Raw genomic sequence first — 26,109 nt, forward strand, 5'->3', positions numbered from 1 at the left:
ATCCAGTTAACGCCTAAAACAAACACACGCTGAGATTTTTTTTCCTGGGCTAAGCTTCTCATGATCTGCGCCTGATTAGAATCATAAACAGAAGGAATAAAGCACGGTTCGTGAAACGTGCGGAATCGTATGAATGCCTGATTGATCGAGACTCCGGCTGACCGCAAAATCCAATTCAAATCCGTTTTAAGGCAGACATTTTTTTCAATGACAATTGAAGTCAGAGATTATATTGGTTTCGTGCAACCAGGGACCGCCTTCCCAGTCACAGTGCTGCCGAACCAATATCAACCACTTTCGTCATTTGCTGACCAAAAAGAAAATAAGAAAGAAAAAAAAAGAAAAAAAGAAGCAAAATTTTTGCTGTTCTTTTTTCAAATTTTCCTAGAATTTTTCGTTTTGTTTCGGCACAGACTACTCAGGGGTTAGACAGTATAAATGACGCAATATACCCGCATTAACATTGTTATACTGATACGACTGATCATGAGCTTGCAATGCATGAATGACAAGAGGCAGCCAGTGGGATATGCTTATTTATTTCGTTAGAAATCTATTAACAGTTGCGCAAAGGAAGTTGTGTGAACGTACGTTTCGTCAGAAAGAAACAAGTCGATTTTTTGCTCTTTACCCCAAAAATGTCGACTAACGAAACCTTTTCTACAAGTGAGAGTGAACTAAGAGCAAAACAAGAAAAACCCGAGGTAAAACTATATTTTAATTGAACTTATTTCGATTCAATGATTCACGCGATCGAAATAATTAACACTGATATATTCTTCGCTTGGCTTCCACTAAAAGATTTAGTTCAGTTAATTTCATGATACGAGGTTCTAAAACTTAATTTATAAAACAATCTTTTACGCATTAGAAAATCCCTGAAACTATAGCTAGTTTCGTCTTTACCGAACTTTTTGGTTCAATCCCTAAAGACATCAAATGCTTACAAGATGTGCAAACAAAACATGCACAACTGAGTTAACTGCAGTGCCTGAGTTTGTTTTGAAGTTCGATAAAATACTAATGTTCTTAATTTCTCTTCAGTTTTTTTTCTTATAAGAATTATCTGTTATCCGAATCATATGAATAGAAAAATTTGGAAAACTTTAAAGCTATAAAAAGGTCAACGACAAGATCCCTTTAAATTAATCAACGATGAATCAATGGGCAAAATGACTACCATGTCAAGAGATCATAAGTTATGCTCTCTTTGCTTTTGCCCGGGCCAAAAAACTAATATCGCTCGGCGCGTTTTAAGAAGGTTCCAATGGGGTCAGTAGTAGTTAAGTGCCATTTGGCCAAAAAAATTTAGTTAACTGATAAATAACTTAACCTAAAATTAGTAATTAACAGTCACGGTTAACTGATTTTGTTCATTATTTTGGTTAATATTATGGCCAGCGCTCTTAAAATTATTACAGTTAACTGACATTCAGCCGATGAATTAGTAGTTAACTGACAATTGGGTATATCCCCATTAGCACCCTCTTCTGAGTCACCTAGTTATTTGAAAACTTTTTCACACGCTTCCATGCAAAATCGTTTTGACATGCAAAGTATAATTATATTTTACAAAGGCTATATGTCTACATGCAATTAACGGGATACCAGATTTGATTTTTCAAAGGCTTTGAGAAAGGTTGAGGTATTTTATTCGATTCTTTTTTCAAATTCCAAGTAAAAGCTCGTTTGTTTTAAGCCGGCCGTTAGTGAACGATTTTTGCGGAGCGCGGAGAGTTTGTTACGCCATTCTATGTCTACATGCTCAAAACCTGTGCATATACTAATGTCACTGGTTAATTAAAGTGTGCGATCAGCCTCGACAACTAAGTACATATAGAAAAAATCACTTGTTGATATTAGTTAGGACATGGAGGTCACAAGTGCTTGTTTTGTGCAAGCGAACTGAACTATTGTACAATTCCTTTGAGGGTATCAAATTGGGACAAACTGGGGGGGAAAATTGATACAATTGAGAAGTTGAGCAAACTGAAAGTATCTCAATGTATTGGAATTCCAATTCTTTTCAGATAAGAAAACTTGCATAATGTTAAGTATTTTCTGCTTTCAAGTATTTAGTAAACATCTACTTAATCCAGGTTAATTCTTCAAGTGGCCTCGACTCCACTTTATTTAGTGGCCATACTCCCGTATGTCAGTTCTATTTATTCATTTTTGAAACAACTAATCGCGTCGACAATATGAAACAACTTCTGAGTTATTGTAAGTCAGGGCACGGCTGATTCACAGATCGAATTCGAACCCTGAAACAACCTCTGGGTTGTATAAGTCACTGAACTAGCAGCTATCTAACTGGGCTAATCTATCTAGGTCAGGGCAAGGCTAGTCTCCCTCGCATCCGTTTTTAGTGTCGGTCGTCACCGACACTAAAAACGGATGCGAGGGAGACTAGGGCAAGGCTAACTCACAGATCGAATTGCATCAGTTCCCTTTGCAAAATAACAGAGAAAAATGCAATTAGTAGAATAGAAGAATGCATACTAGACAAAGTTTGCTTACTCCTTTCAAGAGATTTGCAAAAGCAACTAGCTAGTTAACGAAGTTATCACAAGATTATTTGATGAATGAAATCTATTAGAATTAAACCACTATATAGTTAATCAAGTTCTAAGAAATGTTTGCGCTTGATTTACAATTATATGCCAATAGGGATTAATTTTACGTAGTGCTTATGGTGTCACTCTATTTAACAAATAAAACAGCTTTTTCCGTGCTCTGTTCAGTAATAAAGCACGCAGCCGGAAGTGACGTAAGCACCTCGATATCAGTAAAAAGCCAGTGCGCTTAGTTCCGATATGCTAAAAACTCAACAAGTGTTACAAGATTTTAAAAATTAGTGCGTTTTATTCAAGTTCAACGTTCAGTTTTAAAGTACAAATGAGTGGATTATATTTACTCTTGATTTACTAGGATGGTTTGAAGGCATCTAGAAGTACATGGTGTGATGATATAGTTTTTGGTGAGAGGGGTCAGGAAGGAAAGATAACCTTTAGAAATTAAACTGCTTTACACATTTGTTGTTTCATCGACAGTTACGACAGGCAAACCAAGCTCAAATCAAAGAAAATGATCTTGTGTATACTGTGGATCAGAGCCCGCCATGGTACTTGGCCTTCTTGCTTGGTTTCCAGGTAAGACCTGAGGGATTGGGGAGTCGGTTTTTAGAGAACTGGAGAGGGAGCAGTTCTACATACATTGATATGTATCAAAGAGTGGATCACACAACTGAATGAGAGAGTCGCAACCACTAAAAAAGATAGTGTATTTTGTGGGGGATCGGTTACTCTCTATTATAGATGATGTCGCAACAAGAAATCCCCAGTCTCCCCACCCAGATGACTAATTATGACCGGTAATTTAAACCATTTTTAACATCAAAATGAAATTTGAAATATAGTGACCTATAAGAAAATTTATAAAAATGGAATAAAAAATGGATTTAAGTCAGAAAGCTGCTAATCAATCATCGTTTATGATATTGTTTTGCAGCATTATCTGACCATGTTGGGTGGAACCCTATCCATTCCCGTCATCCTCAGTGGCCCTATGTGCTTTGGCGACAAACCTCTAGTAATGGCAGAGGTTCTTAGCACAGTACTGTTCTGTTCTGGTGTTGTGACGGTTCTTCAAACCACCTTTGGTGTCAGGTATTATCAACCAACCAACCAACCAACCAACCATGCTTTAACAATGTTTCCTTTCATCGCATAGATTACCCATACTTCAAGGAGGCACATTTTCATTCCTGGCTCCAACTCTTGCCATTCTTTCTCTACCAAAGTTTCAATGTCCAAGTACAAGCCAAGGTATGTGTAGTCCAGAAGCTGCCCCCTCCTTTGACCGCTGCGTTTTCCTTAGGCTGTCTGTGCAAAAAAAGCGCCGTGGTCAAAAGAGGAGCCAGCGTCTGGACTAAGGTATGTGTAACGCATTATGGGCGAACCTTTGTATATCTATTAGATATATCATATACATTTCCATAATCCACTTCTTTAATGATAATAATAATGGGAGGTTCTTGTATAGCGCATTTATACAACGTCTCAATGTGCTTCACATTAATGACAAGTGGAGGACTTTACGGGCTGCATATTAAGGCGCTAGTAGCAGCCGTGCAGCTTACAATCATGAGTGATTTACTGGGCCAGGTGTAGTGTTTTCCCATTGCAGATCACGTTTCATTCCTGAGGATAAGATTCAGTCGTTTCATTTGTATCCATCATGATATTCATGCGACTTCTAGTGTGCAACCGTAAAAAACTAAGAAATTATACTACAGCTGGGAATGACACGTAGTCTGAAAATATTACGCCCAAGTTACGTAAATAGGTAAAGATATCACGTTTGGGTTACATAAATTTGATGTAAACTTTTACAACAACAACAAAAAATCCTTCAAAAGTATATAATAATACTGAATAAAATGCTTTCACATTTTGTTTATTTTTCAGTTGCAATTGTTTAAATTTCAATTTAGTAACTTTATATCTCTAGTGAAAGGAAATTCTACTGGAAATGTTGACGATGAAGAAATCTGGAAAATTCGAATGCGAGAGGTTTGTGAACTTGTAGCTTGTAGAAAATAGTCCTGACACTAACTTCTCCTTTAACTCGTCGTTCCTCTTCAGTCCATGTGATCAGCCTCATGCAAGCAATCAAGCAATTTTATTTCGCTCGTTGAAGCATAGACATTATTTCAGAATGTGAATGCATAGAACATAGGTTTTGCACCGTCGGGCGTGGACCTCCCAAAGTTTTCATTGGACCATTCAAAAATAGATGTACAATAGAAAAATGGGTTTCCATGATCAGCTACACTGCCTTATCTGTAGAAAAACAGGCAATTCAATTTTGCTTAATTCCATCTTTGACTCCCTTCGACATATCGAGCTTGGAAGTACATACCATTCCATTTACTTTATATTTAAAATACTTATCGTCAGGTACAAGGTGCCATCGCCGTGTCGTCATTGTTCCAGATATTCATTGGTTTCTCTGGTCTCATTGGCTTCTTGTTGCGGTTCATTGGACCTCTGACTGTTGCTCCTACCATAACACTCATCGGTCTGTCTTTATTCCACGTTGCGGGAGAACACGCAGGTTAGTTTACCTCAGCTAGGAAAACTAAGGGTTTTGATAAGGACATCTCAGTCCAAGGGCCCGCGTGATTGGGAAAGGGATGAGGGAAGCACAAAATCTAATCAACATACAATGTTTAACTTACTAATGTTTAACTTACTAATGTTTAACTTACTAATGTTTTGATGAACCCATCAAAAATGACCGCTCACCAATGCAACAGGATTGGCTTCATAGCTCAGTTGGTAGAGCATCGCACCGGCATCGCGGAGGTCATGGGTTCGATTCCCGTTGAAGCCTGAAATCATTTCTTCAGGTCTTTCTTTACAGCGTTCGCTTAGATCGCCGCTTATTAACTGTGATGATCAACACTCTAACATTACTAACGTTTAAGTTGGTGTTCATGTGATTTGGAATTCTCACCAACAGTGTACTCATTACACATTTCGATTGAATTGCAGGCAATCATTGGGGAATCTCAATGATGTAAGTAAAGTCGCCAAGGCACTAAATATATATATATATATATATGATATTTAAATCAAAGGTATGAGCAACCGTACGGATCAGACTGGCGCTCGTCATATGCATGCCGATATTAACTTTTCTAACAAGTCTTACAATCATAGACAGTTGCAATAAGTGTTCAATGTTCACTTCAGAGCAGATTTTGATTTAATTCTGCCCTGCAGTGTGTGTTTTGAATGTGTCCGCTGAGCAAGAGAAAATAAACTTTTCTCTTGGTTTGAGCCATATTGGTGCCAAGCTCTGTTAACTATGTTTACATGCAGTCTTAGCATGGCGGTAGCGACTTTGATTTTTGTGATTTCATTTCTCGTTCAATTCTAGGACCATTGCTTTTATCACATTGTTCTCTCAGTTCCTCTCAAACGTAAGGATGCCATTTCCCGCCTGGAAAAAATCCAAAGGATTCTACTTCGCTCGCTACCCTTGCTTCAAGCTATTCCCTGTAAGTAGCTAGATCGACTACCTTACCACGTGATTGACCATGTGTGATTGAAAGGTTGTTTCTGGTCAGGGCAACACGGGGTGGTTGACCGTTGCGATGATTAAAGTTGTTTTTTGTATGGCGTTTCTTCTACTTCAAGGGTTTTTCTTTATCTCTGGATTCTCCAGTATTTAGTCGCGGCTAGTTTTTGAAAATGCGTCCTGCATAACCCCAACGAAGGGAGTGACTATGAGCCCTTATGGGCGTTTGAGCACTCGACATGTCACTCGACATGAAAGTATGGGCCTGGAATCTTCAGTCAATAAAGATAGTTCAGTGAAACCAGTTCTCAATTCCACATAGAGGTCAACCAAACTTGTGTTTTCCTATTTCAATAGATCATTTTTGAATTGGTCAATTACCGCTGTGTTCCTTGATTGCGTACTCCTTTATACAGGGTTAGCCTCGTATTGGTGTCTAAATATTCACAAATACCAACGGTAAGGTAAAGAATGCACAACTTCAACAATACAAACACTTTGAAATTCCACGGACCTTTACTGGAACACGTGAATATTCTGCACAAAGTCAAGCGTGTAACCCTGGGCAACAGATAACTCGAAACTGGAGTATTTATGTGATCTATGAGTAACTTAAAAATCAAAGTTCAAGATCCTACGCGCATGCATGGGTTTTTACCACGCAATGTATTCCTTTTCAGATCATTATCGCTATCAGCTTGTCTTGGGCTGTCTGTGGTATCATAACAGCTGCCGGTGGTTTCCCAGACGACCCTAAAAGTGCAGGATACAAAGCAAGAACTGACGCACGGACTCAAGTGTTACAGGAAGCAAAGTGGTTTAGATTCCCTTATCCTGGTACGTATGTAATCAATAGTACTTATAACATAGACACGATATAACACGCACTCTGATTGGTTATATAGCGTGCGCGAGTTCACACCGAGAGAAAAGCGAAGACGAGCAAGGCAATAAGAAATTATTTAGGAATTTGAAAGAATTGCGCATCATGACTAGAGTAATAGGGTTCGCGGATCGAACAGAGTCACCCTTTTAAATTCTCGCGTAGCCGTGCAACGGCGCGCTACCTTTCAAGATGGCACAAGGAACTGTGAAAAGGAATATGGAATTGGAAGAACATTACGCATTAACATTGAACATTTTTTCATTTACTTTTTATCATTGCTCGTACGATCTGTCACAGGTCAATGGGGTCTTCCAACTGTAAGTGCAGCAGGTGTATTCGGCATGGTAGCAGGTGTCCTAGCATCTATCATCGAATCTGTGGGTGATTACTACGCATGCGCACGTCTATCAGGCGCATCCCCACCGCCCAAGCATGCTGTTAATCGTGGTATTGGTATAGAAGGAATAGGGTGCCTGTTGGCAGGGCTTGTTGGAAGTGGTAATGGAACGACGTCTTATAGTGAAAATATTGGAGCCATCAGCATTACTAGGGTTAGCGTTGGACTTATATAATAACAATAAATAATGATAACATTCATATTTACTACCTGAAAAACAAACAAAAAAGGAAATTGATCCTTGCTAACAGCCACGGAAAGAATAATCAATACTCAAAACAGATAATGACTAGGGGTTACTAGTTGGGGCTGCGTTGGTCCTTGAATACAACAAGTGAATAATATAAGGAACTTTAAACGCTGCGTACAATTTTGCGACTGGTTTGGCACACTGCTTGGTATGATACATAAAGAGTACAAATACTAAAAGCGTAGAGTGCATACCATATATCTGTGAAAACCTTAATTGCACTTAATTTGCACAAATTACTAAGACCGTAGACCTACAAAACTTTGCACAATTTAGCAGTAAATAGCACTAAATAAACAAAAGAAAACAATATAATTAGCATAAAATAACACTATTTTGTGATATTTATGCTGCACACTTAGTGTTTGTACTCTATATGGTTTGCACTCTACTTTGCGCTATTTTGCACTAAACTTGTGACGTACTGATTTTGACTCAATTTCGTTTGAAAGGTTGGCAGCCGTCGTGTGCTACAGTATGGAGGCATCATCATGGTACTAGTGGGTATCCTTGGTAAGATAGGTGCTTTATTCACCACTATTCCTGATCCCATCGTCGGAGGTGTTTTCATGGTCATGTTTGGTATCATAGCTGCTGTTGGAATATCAAACCTACAGTTCGTCGATCTCAACTCGTCGAGGAATCTCTTCATTGTCGGTGTGTCCTTGGTAATGGGGCTTGCTTTGCCCAACTATATGAATGCTCATCCCAAGGCTATAGAAACAGGTCAGGGCTTAGCCTAGCTTCAATTAATTCTATCGATACCCTGAAGTACCCTCTGCGGTAATCAAAGTCAGGGCACGGTTACTCACAGATCAAACCCTGAAACAGCCTTTGGGTTGACCTAAGTCAAATCAGGGCGAGCTAAACCACAGATAGAGCCCTGCAACAATTTCGGAGCCGATTAATTTTAGGGCATTACTAACCCGCAGATGAAACCAAGTTGAATTTAACCTCTTGGCTAAGTCAGGTTAATTCACGGGTTAATTTACTAGATTGGAATTGAACAGAAAAGATTCGTGCGCCTTTCGCAATACAGGATTGTAACAGTACTAACTTTTCAATACCTAACATCACTCAAGATTGTAAGCTGTGGCTGCAACCAGCGTTGACCAGCGGCAACCGTAAAGCCTTTGAAACTATATCCTGTAACCTAAGTGACAATCTATATGTTGTCATGCAGTATCAGTTGTTTTCCCACGATGAGGAGAAACGCCTTAGAGTCTTGCTCTTGACATTGGAGTAGGCGCATGATTGGACTGAAACTGAACCAATGATTGCATGGGATAGCAATTGCTTTGCATATTAGATGTCCCTGTATAGACGTCTGTATTTACTTTTAAGTAAAATCATAACGTCTTTATTATATCATAACAACAGGGGTACACGAGATTGACCAGATCATCACGGTGCTCTTCAAGACAGGCATGGCAGTCGGAGGAATGACTGCTTTTCTATTGGACAACACCATCCCTGGTACCCCAGAGGAACGAGGCATGACTGTCTGGCGCAAGCTGATCACAGGCAATACAGACGGGTCAGCAGATAAAAGCACTGCATCTATACACACCTACGACCTTCCATTTGGCTTAAACCGATTGAGCAAATACAAGCTTAGCAAATATGTGCCGTTTATTCCGTATTATCCACATGAGCAGGCTGGGAGAAGACAGGGAGAGGGCGAAACCCCTGACACACCACGTGACAATCCTGTCAATCAGTGGCTGTGACACTTCGATCCATAGTTATGTACTTATTTACAAATGTATGCATAAATGTAATATCCATGCCAAGGACTTATGTCGTCAAAAAACCCATAAAAGTAAACATTTTTAAGTACGTCGAACATGAAGGGAGTGATTGCTAAGTCTTCCGCCGGACTTAGAGGCTCATGATCAAACCACGAGGGAGGAAAACGGAGAAAAAGATTCTCTAATTACAGGACAACTCTGCTCACATACGACACCGAGCCCGCGGGAATCGAACCCGTGTCGCATTGGTGAGAGGAGACGCATATTAGCAACGTACCGACACGTGCTAACAAAGTGACAGTATATGAATAACTGGAATTATTCTAATTCCTTAAATTTAAGGCTACGTTGTGTTGTGCCCATGAACCATGTACTATATATCTTGAAGCAAATACACCTGTCATAGTTTAAATGTAGTGTAAATGATTAATGATTAAATGACAGATATAATAAGAAGCAGTTGAAGTACGCCATGTGCAATGTTTGTTGTCTTTTTATACTAAAAAACCCCCAAACAATCTAACATTTACCTACCTAACCACCTTAGTGTCTGCCACTACAGCTCCAGGGTATTCTCGCCAGGATAAACGTCCGCTGATTGTTCACAGGGTGAGCTTGCTGGTATTAGCAGAGGCATATATGCATCTATTGCCGAGTTTCAATGCCAGTAATGCGCATGCTTTTCCGAATCGATGATTCAGGCGATTTTCTTGAAATGTAAATAGTTTTCAGAACCTTTTATAGCTCTCTGGTGCAATGTTTTGCCATTTCATTCCTGGTGTCATTCCCATGAGTATAATTTCTTGGTTTAACGGTTGCATAACGCCACAAAAACACAAGACACACGAAGATGGATGCGTAGGCATTCAAACAAAGAATGTCATTCTCTAGGAAATGATACGTGGCAGAAAAAAGAAAGAAAGAAAAACAGAAGAAAACACGTGAAGAACGGGGACGGCATTTTCCCGCGCAAAAGTACCACCAGTATACGCATGACACATTGTATTACACCGCTGTCCAGTTGGATCTCTTTGTTTTGAAAATGGAGGGTCTGGATCATGGTGGACTAGTCAATGAAGAATATCAAGAAATAAGGACTATTTACAGCAATGGAAGAGAACCGATTGGACTTACAAATGTCGTGGTTGATCCCTTTGAAGAACTTATCTGGGCTGGAAACCAATCGGTAAGTCCTACTCCTATAAAATGTTGGATTTATAGACGTGAAATTTTGGACATCAAGGAAAATAATTTGTAAAATTTGGTCTTCAAACACTGTCCTTCAGTGTTTGAAAAATAATATTTTGAAGTAACTAATGACTGTTGTTTATTAGTTAAGGCAAATATATGTCCAAGGTATGAAATCAAAAGTATTGTTGATAAATAAATAAATAAATTTCTAAGTTATATATATGATGAAATTATTCATCAAAAGGGAGGAAGTAGTAATCTTATATAGAAAAGAATTATCATTGGTCTCTACTCTCATTGATCTTCAGCAAGATACCATTGATAAATCATTTCTATACTACTTTCCTAGCTTATAAATAATTTCATCATATATGATATACTTACTGTAGAAGGATTCTAAACTGGATCAGAACTTAGTGAACAAAGCAGTTTGCAGGCCATTTGTTATACTGAACCCAGTAAATTACTGCTCATATGAGTCTTTCCCGTAGCTCAGTGGTTAGAGTATCTGACCAGTTTCCGAAAGGTCATGGGTTGGATTCCTATCAAGGATTTTTTCTAAGTTCTTTTCAGCTAGAAACCAATGATAAATCTAGGTTGTTCAACGATCAAATGTTAACTTTTTTACAACTTGTAGGGTCATGTCACGTCTTACTTTGGACTCCAACTACAAAAATACACAGCTTTTCAAGCCCATCCCAGTGAGATAAGACACATGTTGATAGATGACAGAGGAATACTAACCCTCTCTTGTAATCATTTACGTTATGGGAAGAGAACAGGATTAAGAATATTCAGTTTAAGGTGAGCTTAATATAACCTTTAAAAAAAACCTTCATATACACCCCCCTTCCCTATGGGGTGATCTTTTCATTAAAACTTTCTGCTACTCTTACATTTTCTGTGCTCAGATCACCCATAATTTTTTCAAATCTAGGTCAAAGTTTAGTTTCTTGAAATTACTAAACAACTGATACTGCCACAAGGTAGCTCAGTTGGTAAGAGCGTCATTTTGATGTGCAGGAGATCGTGGTTCAAGCCTTGGCCAGACCAACATTCAGGCCTTAAAATAACTGAAGAGAAGGCACTGCCTTTGTAATAATATCTGGTTAGACCTTCAAGTCTTCTTGGATAAGGACTTAAAACTGTATTTGTGTAAGACTAGGGGATTGTCTCCTGGTTCATCAGTCTATACTAATCTGGAGGCATAATACTACATGTAACATACTAACAAATCACCCATAATTGTAAGCTGCATGGCTGCCAAGGCTGCAGCCCTTAAAGTCTTCCATTGATATTGTAAAAGTGCCATAGAGCTCCCGGAAATGCTTTTGCTTTATTGTCAAGTTTTTTTTTTAGTGAGCCGAGCATGTGTAACCTACAGTGTATGCTACAAAGAGACAACAGCAACTTGTTGTTAGCTGGACATCAAGACCACATGATTGAAGTAGACCTTAAGACTGGAACTGTTACTGGAGAGGTACCTTCTACAAGAAACCCATAAAAGTGACTTTTTTACAATTTTTTTTACAATTTAATTATTTATACTAAATGTTTTCTTTAGGTTGAAGTCGATCCAGGCACAGTTGTAATGAAGTGGTCTTCTAGATATATTTGCTGTGGGGATACCAAGGGAAAGGTAAGCAGAAAATAGAAAATAGATTACCTCTCCCATAACAAGCTAGAAAATGCTTGCTAGATATTCCCTTTACCATCTACCCTGTTTACAGAGCATTTTCATGAATAAATCATATAGGATTAAGAGTACCGACGTTCTCTGGAGCCTTGGCTTGCTACTTGAGGCTCTTGCGTGCCGCTACAACGATCTTCAAAATAGGTGTATATACATATATATAAATAGCTTGAGTTTTTCAATTTTTTTACCTCTCTTAAATTGCAAGTCAAGTTTTAATAAAGTTGTTATTATCATTATGCAAAGTATGGGTGACATAAATTGACTTCCATTTTCTTCTGTGTTGGTCAGGTTACTTTACGTGATCCAGTTACCCTGCGATCAGAGCACGTTCTTGATGCACATTCCGGAACGCTATCAGATTTTGATGTTTCTGGTAACCTGGTGGTGACTAGTGGGTTCTCTTCAAGGTAAAAAGACAGTCATTATATTATTTTGGACTCTAGCACAGGGTTCGTGCTACTCCTTGAAATCCTTGAAAAGTCCTTGAATTGAAAACACGTTTTTAAAGGCACTTGAAAAGACTTACCCTTCAAAGTAAATTTCTTACAATGTTATCCTAATTCCATCAATCACTTGAAAATACCTTTAATGATAAAATTTTGTGTGTATTTTTTGTAGGCATGGTCATTTGACAGTTGACAGATTATTGAATGTCTATGATTTAAGAACCCTCAGAGCTCTCCCACCAGTACAGGTATGAGACTTATTATACATAAATCAACAGTATGGAATCCTTATATTATAAGAGTATGTCAAATTAACTCTTATAACCCATCAGTAAAACCTTGCTAGTATATGTAAGTTTTGTTCTCGCTAGCAAAAATTTCACTATTTATTGATCACAGTGAATAGCAAACGTTACTTGATGCACGTTTTAAAATTCAATTTTCCTTTAATTTTCGGACCATTGTCATACAAAATTTCACTCGCATTTTGCAAGTTTGCGAGCATTAATCTTATTTCATGCCCTGTAACCATTTGTAGACTACGGAAAATGAAATTTTACAATTGAGACATCATTTTTTTCCTCCATTAATTAAAGACCCTGAGTGTTGTTCTGCCTAGAACGCATGACCTCCCGCATGAATGTCTGATGCTCAACCAACTGAGCCAATCAGATTGAGTTTGAATGTTGTTCACAAGTGAAAAAAATTAAAAAGCAGTAAAAAAGTTTGCGTGGAAGCTAGAACAAGCAATAATGCATGTAGAGTTTGCTAGAGTTTTCGTGTTTTTGACCTGCAGGTCTCTATTGATCCTCTAATATTGAAGTTTCTACCATCCTTCACTTCACGCCTGGCAGTCGTTTCACAGGTAAGCTGACAGAAAAATTCGATAAATATGTATTAATAATTAATTGATAATTTGGAATTTTGTGAATTGAGGAATAAAATCATTGCTTTGGTATGTAAACTAATGGAGAGGTAGGCAGTGCTTGACATTAATCCTAGTCCACTAATCTAGGTCTAGTAAAATTTTGCTCTGTGCTATTGAATTTGGTGGGGTTTTTTGGATTACTAAAGATCTGGACTAGTAGATTACTGTCCTGGGATACTTAGACTTACTAGCCCACAATTGCCTCATCTAATTGCCCCATCTATTGCCCCATCTATTAAAAACGTTAGTGTCAAGTATTCAGAGGTAATGCATTGCTAATCTGTGGTCTCCTCATTTTAGTCAGGTCAGTTCCAGTTTTGTGAGCCTGGTGGTCACACGACGGCATCATCAATGTGTGTTTACGGCATTAATCCTCATGGGGGTTCCTGTACTGCTCTAGATGTGTCATCTAATTGTCATGCCATGGTATTTGGGGATTCCAGTGGTAAGTTGAAGTTGGATCAAATGAGCAAATTTGTTTGATCTAAAATATTTATGCTGAGGTGAGCCACTTTTTGAGGGTTACTAATGTTATTTGGAAATGAGCCATTAAACAACAATGACAACAGCAAAGCAAGAAAATGAAATATGGAAATACAGGAGAAAAAAGTGGAAGAAATGGAAAGAAAGAAAGAAAGAGAGAGAGAGAAAGAAAGATAAGAAGAGTTTATAAAGTCATCCATATTTATTTTAGGATACATGCATTTGTGGGGTGACACTAAAGTTGCGGATGTATCATTCAATGCGTATTCTGGGCCAACTGAGTTTGCTACAGAGGTAGGCTATCAGTTCTTAATAATTCATACATGCCAGATACAGATACTGTAGTCAGAACGGTCAACGCAATCAAATTCTTTTCTTGCAATGCTTGCAATGATAGAGACCTGTTTTTAACATGTTGGACAATTATTCACATCTCTATCATTGCAAGCTCACATTCATCTCACTTTGATGCAAAAGCACAGCTACCTTTCAAGATGGCGCAGGGAACTGTGAAGGAGACTATTGCAACATGTACTATATGTATCTTTGTTTAATCTCCACCTTCAAAAGTGCTACTCTATCATCTTAGTGTGATCTACCCTTTCATACCAGATGATATATAGTGGAACCCCCTTCAGTTGTCTAAATACCATGTGATCCTCTTTATAAATTAATGAAGTTTTTAATGTAAATTCCAGGTACCTCACTCTCAGCCATTAGCTATAGATGACTATTCTGTTCCCCTTTCTTCATTCCCTCTACCTTATTCCAAGTAAGTGCCTGCAGATAGCTAGTTTTATATATTTAATGTTATCGTGGTTGATTGATGAGAATAATCCAATCATGTTTCCTGTCCATTGTCTCAATCACTTTTACCAATGTGTTTTCAAGCACAAGGTTAGACCTTTCTCAGGCAGCCGCCATGTTGACTAGAACAATAGACACATGTAGCCTTGCATTTATGCTTGACAATAATTATACACAAGTTAAACAAGGGTTATTATTTCTTGGAGTCCCTCATAGATGTTTAACCCATGGACAAACGCAAATATAGACTTGAGTATAATTGTAAAGTTTAGGAAAATTACTGATAATAACACTGATGTTTGCATTGTTTTCCATTGATAGTGAACCCCTGTTTTCTGACTGGACGGCAGAACTGAGTGTGAGACAGAGCAGGTAAGTGCAAGACCTAACCACACTGCTATTTAACAAATTTTCAGTGGTTTTTATATTGTATATCCCCTTATTTACCACGATATGACATTAACACTTGGTCGAAATGTTATGTACTCATGAGGCACACAGTGGAAACATAACTAATTTTGACCAACTGTTGAAGTCATATCCTGGTCAAGAAGAGGACATACCACAAAAAGAAATTTATTGGAAAATTTTTTTACTCCAGAAAAGCATGCAAAAAACTTAAAAGAAAAGGGTTTTTAGAGGGAGTGATGGCTCATTGTGTGAGTGATTCATAATTTGTTGACATGATTTGTTGGTATGTCTTCTTATTTACCCCCCTCCGGGTAGGGGTAATGAATGTTACAGTGATAAGCAAATTGTTTATTTCTAATATTATTTGTTTGATTGTTTAAGAAATCCCCTGCCAATTGATCCTGACATTCTTCGTACGATGGTCATACAGCAATTCATTGGACATGCACCAAAGCCTTCAAATAAAAAAAGAAACCAGGTATTGCTTTGACTAATATAAAAATTGCAAAGATAAATATAAAAAATTGCAAAGAATCTTCTAATCCCCCATATATGTACACACCTTTTGGTTGTCATGCAATGCTTCACTCACCAAGCATTGAGTGATGAGCCAAAGTATATTGGTCTGGATAGGAGGATATGCTGCTGACTGTCTTTCAGGAATGTAATAGAACTCTTGCATGTGATGCAAAGGAGCTCAATCTGGGAGACAAAACAAAAGAATTTCAATCTCCTGAGAATTGGAAACCTATTGCTATGTCCTCCAAATTGGAGTGCATTTCGACAGACAACGAGGGGTCTATTGACAGAGTATATCTTGCATTTAATTTTATGATTGTCATTGTTGTTTTATTTCCAGTGGCCATACCAAGCCAAACCAGCGAACATCATGTCACAGACCAAAAAGAAAGATGATGTGGAAGTTCCTGAATCACCAATGAGTAGAGGTACAGCATTTAATTAGGATTCTATTTTAAAGTATAGGACATTGAAATTTTTATAAGCAGTGTGTATGTAGTGGTCAAATCCATTGTTGGTGCTCTTGAATTTTCAAGATGGATCTTCATCTATCCTGTGTTTAGGACACATTTAATCTTTTGGTCCAGCTTGATGTATCCTTAAATAGTTTATAAGAAAAGATGTGAATTATATTTCATCAAGCAAATTTTTCTCGGAAAAAGATTAATACTCCACTTCCTTATTACTGCGATAGAGTTGTTATGTGCAATTTACATTCCTAGCTAGCCTGTGTAGTGGCACTTTGGGGAGAGGGGAGGGGGGAGGAGGAAAGGGCCACTCGTTTCTCAAATGTGTTTGTTTTCTGTTCACAGAGGACGACCCAACCATTATCATCCCAAAGGCATATCGTCGAGTAGAGATGAAATACTCAAAGTTAGGTGAGAAAGAGTGTCTTACTTGGTAGCTACAGTTTCACGATCCTGTCATATGTAACTGCTGTTTTGACGTCATATCTATTTTACCTGTTTCAAGCTGTGGAATGTGCTCCATTTGCTATCGTCGATCAAAAAAGATCTTGGGCTGATCTAAATCAGGGCACAGCTAAGTCACAGATCAAACCCTGAAACAACCTCTGGGCTGATCAAAGTCAGGGCACGGCTAACTCACAGATCAAACCCTGAAACAACCTCTGGGCTGCCCTGTCTTTGATCAGTCTAGAGATTGTTTAAGGGTTGGATGTGTGAGCTAGCCATGCCTTGACTTTGATCAGCCCAGAGGTTGTTCCAGGGTTCGATCTGCGAGTTAGCCGTGCCCTGACTTTGATCATTGGAATTTAGCTTGTTAGTTTTTGCAAAGGGAGTAAGACCTCTAATCAAGGTCCTAAGCCTTTTCATTTGTACAGAAGCCCTAGTTCCAATCGACAGCTTGCGCATTATTGAACATCGTTGTAAGTATTACATGATATATTTTTTCAATATCAGGTTTAAAAGACTTTGACTTTGGTCATTACAATAAGACAAAGTTTGCTGGGTTGGAGATACATATTCCTAATGCTTACTGTAACGCTATGCTGCAGGTAAGTGGCCTGGAATGCAGTACATTAGTGATTAAAGTCCTAAACATATATACACCTCTTTACCTTTGGCGTAATGTTTTCCCGTTCCGGACCACATGTCATTCTCTTGAGAATAATATTCTCGCAATAATGTATTTTTGAGTTTATCCATATTTATATGTCTTCTCATGCGCAACCATTAAACGAAGAAGTTATACTATAGGGAATGACATAAACTGCTGTGCCATGGTGGTATTGTGTAAAAGCCTCAACATCAACAAAATCTTCAAGCTAAAAATACCGTGCGCAACAATTTCCATCTAGAGACCATAAAGAACTCGTGGTTTCATTTTCGTGAAGAAGGCGACGTATTGCCATGCATGGTAATTGCGCACTCCGTATGCGGGAGTCAGTAATACCATTTGTTCTATAGCCAAAACCTTCACGAAACTTTTCGAAATAGCTGCATTTTGGGCTGGCCTTTGCGTTTCAGATGCCTTATGTTATATAAAATATACTAGTTTTGGCTGGCAGTTTTTTTTTTTCAAGTGTTGTGTGTCTGTTTCGTTTTAGGTGTTATATTTCATTGAACCATTGCGAGTCGGTCTGCAGAACCATATATGCTCTAGAGAATTTTGTTTGGCTTGTGAGCTGGGTTTCCTGTTTTATATGTTGGACCAGTCAACTGGTGCTCCTTGTCAGGTATTTGGTACATGATTACTAATGATCTTTATGGAACCCTGAAACAACCTCTGGTCTGATCAAAGTCAAAGCATGGCTATCTCACAGATAGCATTGAAGTTTAGCGTGTTTGGTTTCGTGTTTGGAGGTAAAACTGGATAATCCGGAAAAAAATCCCTCGTATTAAGGAAGAGACTTAACAAACTCTACTTACATGTGATGCCGAGTCTTAGGAATCGAACCCAGGACTCTAGAGCTGAAAGGCAAGTTCACTGCTTCTAACCGCTGAGGAACTCCCTGAACAGTAAGTATAGACCTTTAGAATTGTACCGCTACACTACCCTATACGGCCTAAAGTGGCCCCAGAAATGACCTCTGAGGAACTCCCTGAATAGTAAGTTTAGTCCTTTAGAATTGTACCGCTACACTACCTTATATTTCCCAATAATTTGGCATAACTTATAATTTAAAACTCTCACTCCTCATAAGGGGCCTATCCGTAAGCTTCGTTCGTGCTCCACACGCATTAACCAACCTTCATTGTTTACAACACAGCACTCAACTTAACTATCCTCTTCTCTTTCCCTATCGACCTGCTTACTTACTGCATCTGCTTCTCTTTCAGACAACTTTTTTCTTCTACAATTTAACGATATCGTTGTTTGCAGGCGAGCAACTTTCTGCGAGCATTTCGTACAGTTCCCCAGGCCTCAGCTCTTGGCTTAGTGTTGAACGATATAGAGGAATCCACAGGAAATGTCAATTATCCACGGCTCATTCAAAGCTGGATTCTATTCGTTCTTCAGCAGACACATCAGGTACTTCAAAACTATTCTTTTACAAGATAATTATATCGTTATACTAAATATTAATTCAATTTATAGGATACATTGCGACCTAAAGTGGCCCCAGAAACAACCCCTGAGGAACTCCCTGAACAGTAAGTTTAGACCTTTAGAATTGTACCTTTTTCTGTCTACATTTCAGACTGTTACATTAGAATCTTAAGTGGCCCCAAAAACAATTTCTGGGGAACGCCCTGAAAACTTAACTTCAACATGTTTATTTGTACTTTTACATTGTACGCTTTTATCTACATTTCAGACTGTTACGTTAGAACCTTAAGTGGCCCCAAAAACAATCTCTGGGGAACGCACTGAAAACTTAACTTAAACAAGTTTATTTGTACTTTTACATCGTTATTTTTATCAACATTTCTGACTGTTAATATCTTAAAATACAACAGAACTCAAGAGAAAGCAGAGAACACATCGATTTTGGAGCATCTTTTTGGAGCTGAGGTGGAGCAGTGGAATAAATGTCGATGTGGAAAGAATAGTACACGAAAGTCATCTTCGCTGATTTATGATCTGGAATATCCCGATATGTCAGGTATTTGGAGGGTTTGAAAAATACAAACAGACAAAAAAAAAAAAAAAAACTGGACAAATAACAGGTACGCAGATGGGAAGCAATGAAGGAATTAATGGACGGACGCACTCGCAAGCGAACGAACCGTGGAACAGAGTTTAATTTTAAGAAATTCACTATTTCTTGTAATGAAAAGATATAACTAGCTAAAAACTAGTGTGAGCTGCGTCGGTGTTTCTAATGAAACAGTAAAAATGAAAAGGTAAATTATACACCGTGAAAAGATGAAAAAACTTACTGACGTTTCGGACGCTAGTCCTTCGTCGGAGTAAATGTAATGGACGAAGCCAATTTAAACACCGCTTATTTGGTCTTAATAATAGACCCCTTGCATGTGATGTTAAAGCAGCTTAATTTGTGGGACAAGACAAAAGAATTACAATCTCCTGAGAATTGGAACCTATTGTTTTGTCCCCCAGATTGAGCTGCATTCCAAAGTGCAGCAAGGGATCTGTCACCTATCGGCTATCACTTTATGTCTCCTTTGGCTCCGACAAACGCTTTTGAATATTAAGTAAAGAACATTTCATACTAGTTTAATTTACTGCAGTAAAGTGTATTACGAAGCGGCTTAGACATTTATCTTATGGGGTGTTTGTATGCTATTGTTCCAGATAAACCACCAGCTACACCAGTGACCTTCGAATCCATCATTGAGGCTACTTTATGTCGCGAACAGTCAATGCAGGCTTGGTGTGATAAGTGTGGTCGTTATCAACCCACAGTAAGTACTTCTAAGGTTTAGTATTGTCTTCTACCCTATAAGTAGGTTTTCCAAGTGCACAATAGCATCATTAGCAACTGCTCACTGGGTGAAAGTGGCCGAAAACTGCACGCGTTCTTTTATCTTTTAGAGCAGTTCTCTTTTGACTGTGAAAAGCTCACGTGACATGGCAAGAGATACGCCAGACCAATCACATTGCACGATAATTTACTCATTCAATCAAATACTCGGAACACGGCATTATACGGCGCGGACACGGTCACGCCAAGGTCACGGCAATTAGTGCCAGTCCAATCACATTGCCCGATAATTTTACTCTACATCCAATCAAATTCCCGGAACAAGGCATAAAGACGGCGCGGACACAGTCACGCCAAGGTCACGGCACTGCCAAACCAATCAGATTGCGCGAGAAAAAATCAGCCAATTAAAATTCTAGAAAATGTCACGGCACGGCACCCTATCGGCACTAAGCTTTTCACAGTCATGTGGAAACTGCTCTATTAACGCATTTCTGGGTCAATGCATGTCCCTTACATGTTGATCATTCGTTCAAGAGAATCTACTATCTCTTTTATCTCAGGTCCAGACACGTAAAGTGACCTCCTTACCAGATGTACTGGCATTCAACTGTCACGTGGAACAGAACAGTGAAATTGATCTGTGGAAGGTTCAACAAAAGGTAAGACGAAACGATGCTTTCAAGAATTTTCATACGGAACGGAACGTACTGCGCATGCGCTATAGTGCAAAAAAAAATGTCGTTATGTGCAAACGAAGAAATAGGTGTGTGTGTTTTTATGGTATGATAATGTTGTTGTGGTTCGACGTAGCTCCTGAGCGTCCCTCATCATGAAGAGAAACCAGCGCAAACCACTAAACCCTGTCGATATGGAGAAAACTGTACGAGGTCTGGCTGCAAGTTTCGCCATGATGTGTGAGTATTTTTCTTTCATTCTTCCTTTCGTTTTTAAGGCCCAGACACACCGTGCTACATCTTGTGAACACGACTTGCAAAGTCGCTGTCAATCGCTTTATGCTCTAATTCATTGAAATTTGATTACTTTGGTTTGTGAAACACCTACGTTGCACCATAGTTGCATCATGTCATTCCAGGCCTTTATAGAACATATTCCGATTCCAAACCACGTGTCATTCCTTAGAGTATTATTTCTTTGTTTAACGGTTGCGCATGAGAAGACACATGCATTTGGATACGACTCAGATGAAAAATCTTATTCTCGAGAGAATGACACGTAGTCTGAGATGGGCAAAAATTACGCCCAAGTTGATTTGGATTAATGTGTTCCTTCTTCATCTAGTCTTGTGCATGGCATTACAAGGCTAAGTGCACAATATTCATTTGAGCTTCAGAAAGGCTAATAACATTAGTTTAATGTCGGTTTTCACTGTTTTCCATTCAGAGTGATAATCGAGCCTGAAGAGGAACCAAAGTCCTGGATTCCAATGGCGATCAAAATACAAACATCGGAAAGTGGTGAACTAGTGATCACTAAGATCGACGAAGTGAGTGAATCTAGTGCATTACGATCATACATTCCATGGAGGGATCAAGGATTTTGATTGCGGGGGAGGGGGGTTACGAAATTAGACTAAAACAACCTATGGGTTGATCAAAGTCAGGGCAACGCTAACTCACAGATTTTACCCTGAAACAACCTCTGGGCTGATCAAAGTCAGGGCAATAAATAAATTTTAAACTATTACAAAAAAATGGAAGCTCTGAATAATGTATGACCGTTCATGACTGTTGATTCTTACAGAATGACAAGAAAATCAAGTGTGGAGAGAATGAGGTCATCTATGATCTTCATGCTACAGTAGGGTATATACAGGACTCTAGGGTAGGAGGGAACCTTGTAGCACATGTTCATGTAGGGACCACGTACCACAGTAGGAAAGAGGTAAGTGTAATATCCCCCGTGATCTGCATGCTATCCTTTATGCTACCTTCAAGTTAAGGCGTACAAGCAAGCCAGCAGGTAGGCTAGATGTTGGTTCTGGTTAGGACACATTGGGATTAAGAAGGGGAGACAAGCAGAACCCACGAGGAAGGACTACAATGCAGGCTACCCAGGAGTAGGGCGGGGTTTTTAAATGTCCCTAATATTCAAAAACGAAGGTATTAGCTGGGGCACCCACTCGTAAAATAGACCAGACGTTTGATTATGTGCACACATTTACGGTGCAGCGAGTGCGATACTTCGATAGTGCACTTCAGCATTTTTTTTAAGGTTTTAGCAGTGAAACCCCGTGCTGTGGTTGGCTCATCAAATGTTTGGAATCAGTACCGTGACCTTGTCGCGTGCAATAGTTTCGTTTCTAACGAGTAGTCTGCTTTATACTAGCAAGAAATAAAAGTTTCGTATATAATGAACATTAATATTCTCTGTCTTTTCTTGTTGTGGTTCTTTCACAGGGTGTTACGTGTGACCAGTGGTATCTGTTTAACGATTTCGCCATAACACCCATCTCCCCAGTAAGTACTGATTTGTGGGCGCCATATTTGAGGGGCCTTGTTTTACACTTTATTGGTAGAAAGGTGAAAAGAACTGTCTGATGACGTGGTGTTGGTCGTGATGGCGATAGTTAGTGAGGGTAATGGTGATGATGAGAATGGTGATGCTAATGGTGAAAGTTATGATGGTGGTAGTGGTAAGGATGATAATGATGGTCATGATGATGATGATGATGATGGTGATGATGATTATGGTGATGATGATGTTGATGGTGGTGATGAGGATGCTAATGATGATGATGATGGTGTTAATGGTGAAAGTGGTAGTGGTGGTGGTGGTGGTGGTGGTGAGGATGCAGATGCTAATGCTGCTGCTGATGATGATGGTTATCGTGATGATGTTGCTGATGACGATGACGATGGCGATGACAATGATGATGATAATGTACCGGAAGCGATAGATATTAATAATCAATACTTTACGTTTCGTTCTTAGATCGAATCTGTGGTATTTAACTTGGATTGGAAGGTACCTTGTAGTATAGCCTACATCAGAAGAGACATTAACAGCAGACATGATCTAAAACGTAAGTATAACTCTTGCTGGATTCTATCAGCTGATAAAAATCTTTGAATGCCATGGTTTGCCTCAAATAGTGGTCAAACACACTGACCACCATGTGCTGTCAGCCAGAAAGTATTCTTTTAAAAACTACAACGACTCAGCTGATGAACATTCCACACGAGAAATGAAATGACGTCAAGCGATGCCCTGAAATACAAATCGTATTGGGTTTGTCTTGTGTCAAAAATTACACACAAGAAAGGTCAAAAAATTGTCATCAAAACTTTGTTATAAAAATTCAGCCAATCAGACACTCAAGAGAAATCAAAGCATGATCAAACATTCAGCCAATCAGAAAACTTTATCAGCATTTGCAACGATGATTATAGCTTCATCTAACCCCTTTTTCCAATAATGGTTTTACAGTATGTTTTTTTTTTCTTCTTTCTTCCAGTATGTTCACCTATCGATGATAGCATTCTGTTCAGTAATCAGTCCGTTCGTTCAGATAAGGAATTTCAATCTCGTGCCTTTACTCGCCTCACACCAGATGAACTTCCAGTAGAAGGAACCATTGTTGCTCTTGATGCTGAGTTTGTGACTTTAAACCAGGTTCGTACATCTCTATCGAAAACCCACCAGTTTCATTCGCTGTCATTTTGTCGCCTTTCCTTTCCTAGATTTACCTTTTTCGTTCGCCAAAAAAGAAAAGGAGGGAGAGAAAAAGGAGGGAAAAGAAAAGAGAGGAGGAAGTGGAAGAGGGACGAAAAGAGGCGAGAGAAGTGGAGTAAAGAGAGAAGAAAAGAAAGAGGAAAATGGGGAAACTTTGCCTTTTCCTTCATCCCCGTCATTGTTCATGGTTTTCTATTTTCTTCTTTCTGCCGTGGCATTGATTGTTTAATTTGTTTCGACTGGATAGGAAGAAGCAGAAATCAGAAGTGATGGTACTCGATCTACCATTAAACCAAGCCAGATGAGTGCAGCACGTATAACAGTTGTACGAGGGTAAGTCTACTGGCATGCACGACCTGATCAATGATGACATCATCATTCCTGGTCAGCATGACCACATCCTAGTCGACGTCATGATTTTTGACATTATATTACAATCCTAATATCGTTTTGCTTATAATCATTTTATTATCATATACTCTGTTATCAGTGAGGGACCTCTTGAAGGCGTACCATTCATAGATGACTACATATCTACCTCAGAACAGGTCAGTTTTAGTTCACTCTTTTTCAATATGGTGCAGATTATCTTAGCTGTTTGATTTTAATATTAAGTAGAGCTCGCTTCAGAAAAAAATTTATTTTAACAGAAGCCGGATTCAACTGAGTCAATTTTTTGGTCGCAGGTCGTAGACTATCTCACAAAGTTTTCTGGTATCAAGCCTGGAGATTTAGACGTCAGCATCTCGTCCAAACACCTAACTACACTCAAAACTACTTACCTGAAGATACGAGCCCTAGCAGACCGCAAGGTCAAGTTTGTAGGACACGGCTTGAAGAAGGACTTTCGGGTTATTAATATTCTTGTAAGTTAGTTTGCTTAGCTTTTATAAGTTGTGCTAAGATTCCCACCCACCCCCCCCCCCTTCCCCTTGTTAAACCATTTTGCCTATCGCTGTCTCTTTGCCCTTTCCCGAAATGCACTCGCGCGCGCGCAGCTTTCTCTTACTTTTGGTAACTTTTTAAATAGCAAGAAATGTTTTCTCAATTAAAGTTAAATGTCATGCGCTTTTTGTAAGTTCCATAAACAGAATGCATTCTGGTTTAGCTTGAGTACGATTGACACCATATAAGGAATGGTAAAAAACATACCGCCTTAGCTATCTCAAACTATTATTCCTAAACACTCACTACCCTGGTCACTACGCACCACCATTTGGCGTTGGTGGCTTATTGGTATTCTTAAATATCGCTGTTTTAGATGACAGCAGACTCGCTTTTTGGAATACCAAACTTGAAGTTACATTTTCCAGGTACCTAAAGCTCAAGTGTTTGATACAGTGGAACTGTTCCATCTGCCCAGACAAAGATATCTTTCTTTACGATTCCTGGCTTGGTACTTCTTAAGTAAGTTGACTTTTTAATGAATATTAATTCTAAACGATTTTTCAGCCAATTTGGCTGCTTGTCTGGTTTGTTTGCTTGCCTCCCAGATTTTTTTACTGTTTCCTTTTGTTTTGTTTTGTGCCCCCCACATATTATTCTTTGTTTACTTGCGTGTTGCGTCTTTGTGTATTTGTTCGTGCGTTTATATGTTGTTTTATGTATGTGTTATGCTTTCTCTGACTGTCTTCTCTTCAGTGTACACGTAACAGCATTCTAAACTGTTTCTTTCAGGGCTCAACATTCAATCTCAAACACACGACAGTACAGAAGATGCTCGAACTGCATTGCAGTTGTATCGCAAGTACGTCGAACTGAGCCAAGATCAAGCAGAGTTCAAGAATGTGTTGAAACAACTATACGATGATGGAAGAAAATGTAATTTTAAAGTCGAAGGCAGCAGTGACGACTAAATAGTTATCGCTATTTATATAACATTACAAGTCATACTAAATGCAAAGGATGTAAATGAACTTTAAAGAAATCAATAAAAGATTGTTCATATACTCAAAAATCCGATTTGTCTTTTAAAAAAATAAATTTGAAACTTCCCTACATATCTCATCCATCAGGCTTAAACATACGTTAAATAAACGATGATATCCAATTATTTACGTAAATACGGGGGCTAATTGATTTGATTTTTTTCTCTACTCGAGGTTTAGACGTGCAGTACAGTATATGGATTCAACCTATACTACCTTAGCGGAACGCAAAAAGAAATCTTAGGTTAAATAAATCTTAGTTTTTGTTTTAAGATAAACAGT

General features: G+C 38.7%; 2 protein-coding genes and 1 non-coding gene across 5 annotated transcripts in view; all 3 read left to right on the forward strand.

Annotated features, from left to right (window-relative positions):
• The window catches only part of LOC116298677 (solute carrier family 23 member 2), a 30,264-nt gene extending 20,437 nt beyond the window's left edge, over positions 1 to 9,827 (forward strand). For 2 of the 3 annotated variants that reach the window (XM_089028570.1, XM_089028569.1), the window contains exons 2-12: positions 3,054 to 3,152; positions 3,511 to 3,668; positions 3,733 to 3,827; positions 4,513 to 4,574; positions 4,962 to 5,118; positions 5,559 to 5,583; positions 5,947 to 6,067; positions 6,768 to 6,924; positions 7,271 to 7,524; positions 8,073 to 8,346; positions 9,001 to 9,827. In XM_089028570.1, the coding sequence (XP_088884696.1) occupies positions 3,523 to 3,668; positions 3,733 to 3,827; positions 4,513 to 4,574; positions 4,962 to 5,118; positions 5,559 to 5,583; positions 5,947 to 6,067; positions 6,768 to 6,924; positions 7,271 to 7,524; positions 8,073 to 8,346; positions 9,001 to 9,350 (1,641 nt within the window). In that variant the 5' untranslated portion in view covers positions 3,054 to 3,152; positions 3,511 to 3,522 and the 3' untranslated portion in view covers positions 9,351 to 9,827. Of the gene's footprint in view, positions 1 to 537; positions 705 to 3,053; positions 3,153 to 3,510; positions 3,669 to 3,732; positions 3,828 to 4,512; positions 4,575 to 4,961; positions 5,119 to 5,558; positions 5,584 to 5,946; positions 6,068 to 6,767; positions 6,925 to 7,270; positions 7,525 to 8,072; positions 8,347 to 9,000 lie in introns of those variants that run through there. The other variant, XM_031707204.2, reaches the window with a different exon arrangement.
• Trnaa-ggc (transfer RNA alanine (anticodon GGC)) lies at positions 5,325 to 5,397 on the forward strand. Its single transcript has one exon. It is a non-coding gene; the product is annotated as a tRNA-Ala (tRNA).
• Positions 9,828 to 10,406: 579 nt separating the features above from the next.
• On the forward strand, positions 10,407 to 25,856 carry LOC116298623 (PAN2-PAN3 deadenylation complex catalytic subunit PAN2). Its single transcript, XM_089028369.1, has 32 exons — positions 10,407 to 10,557; positions 11,200 to 11,366; positions 11,922 to 12,042; positions 12,127 to 12,201; positions 12,547 to 12,665; positions 12,877 to 12,952; positions 13,501 to 13,569; positions 13,933 to 14,077; positions 14,327 to 14,409; positions 14,814 to 14,887; positions 15,244 to 15,294; positions 15,715 to 15,811; positions 16,193 to 16,280; positions 16,665 to 16,730; positions 17,274 to 17,368; positions 17,921 to 18,049; positions 18,697 to 18,846; positions 18,913 to 18,968; positions 19,275 to 19,420; positions 20,074 to 20,183; positions 20,767 to 20,865; positions 21,017 to 21,120; positions 21,608 to 21,710; positions 21,968 to 22,108; positions 22,624 to 22,683; positions 23,159 to 23,249; positions 23,682 to 23,839; positions 24,147 to 24,232; positions 24,390 to 24,447; positions 24,586 to 24,765; positions 25,213 to 25,306; positions 25,577 to 25,856. The coding sequence occupies exons 1-32, from the start codon at positions 10,414 to 10,416 to the stop codon at positions 25,753 to 25,755; spliced, it is 3,414 nt and encodes a 1,137-aa protein (XP_088884495.1). The 5' UTR covers positions 10,407 to 10,413; the 3' UTR covers positions 25,756 to 25,856.
• The last annotated feature ends 253 nt before the right edge of the window (positions 25,857 to 26,109 follow it).

This window comes from Actinia tenebrosa, unplaced genomic scaffold (assembly GCF_029948245.1).
Source record: "Actinia tenebrosa isolate PJP-AT-01 unplaced genomic scaffold, QUT_ActTen_1.0 PGA_scaffold12__29_contigs__length_12842862, whole genome shotgun sequence".
Taxonomy (NCBI): Eukaryota; Metazoa; Cnidaria; class Anthozoa; order Actiniaria; family Actiniidae; genus Actinia; species Actinia tenebrosa.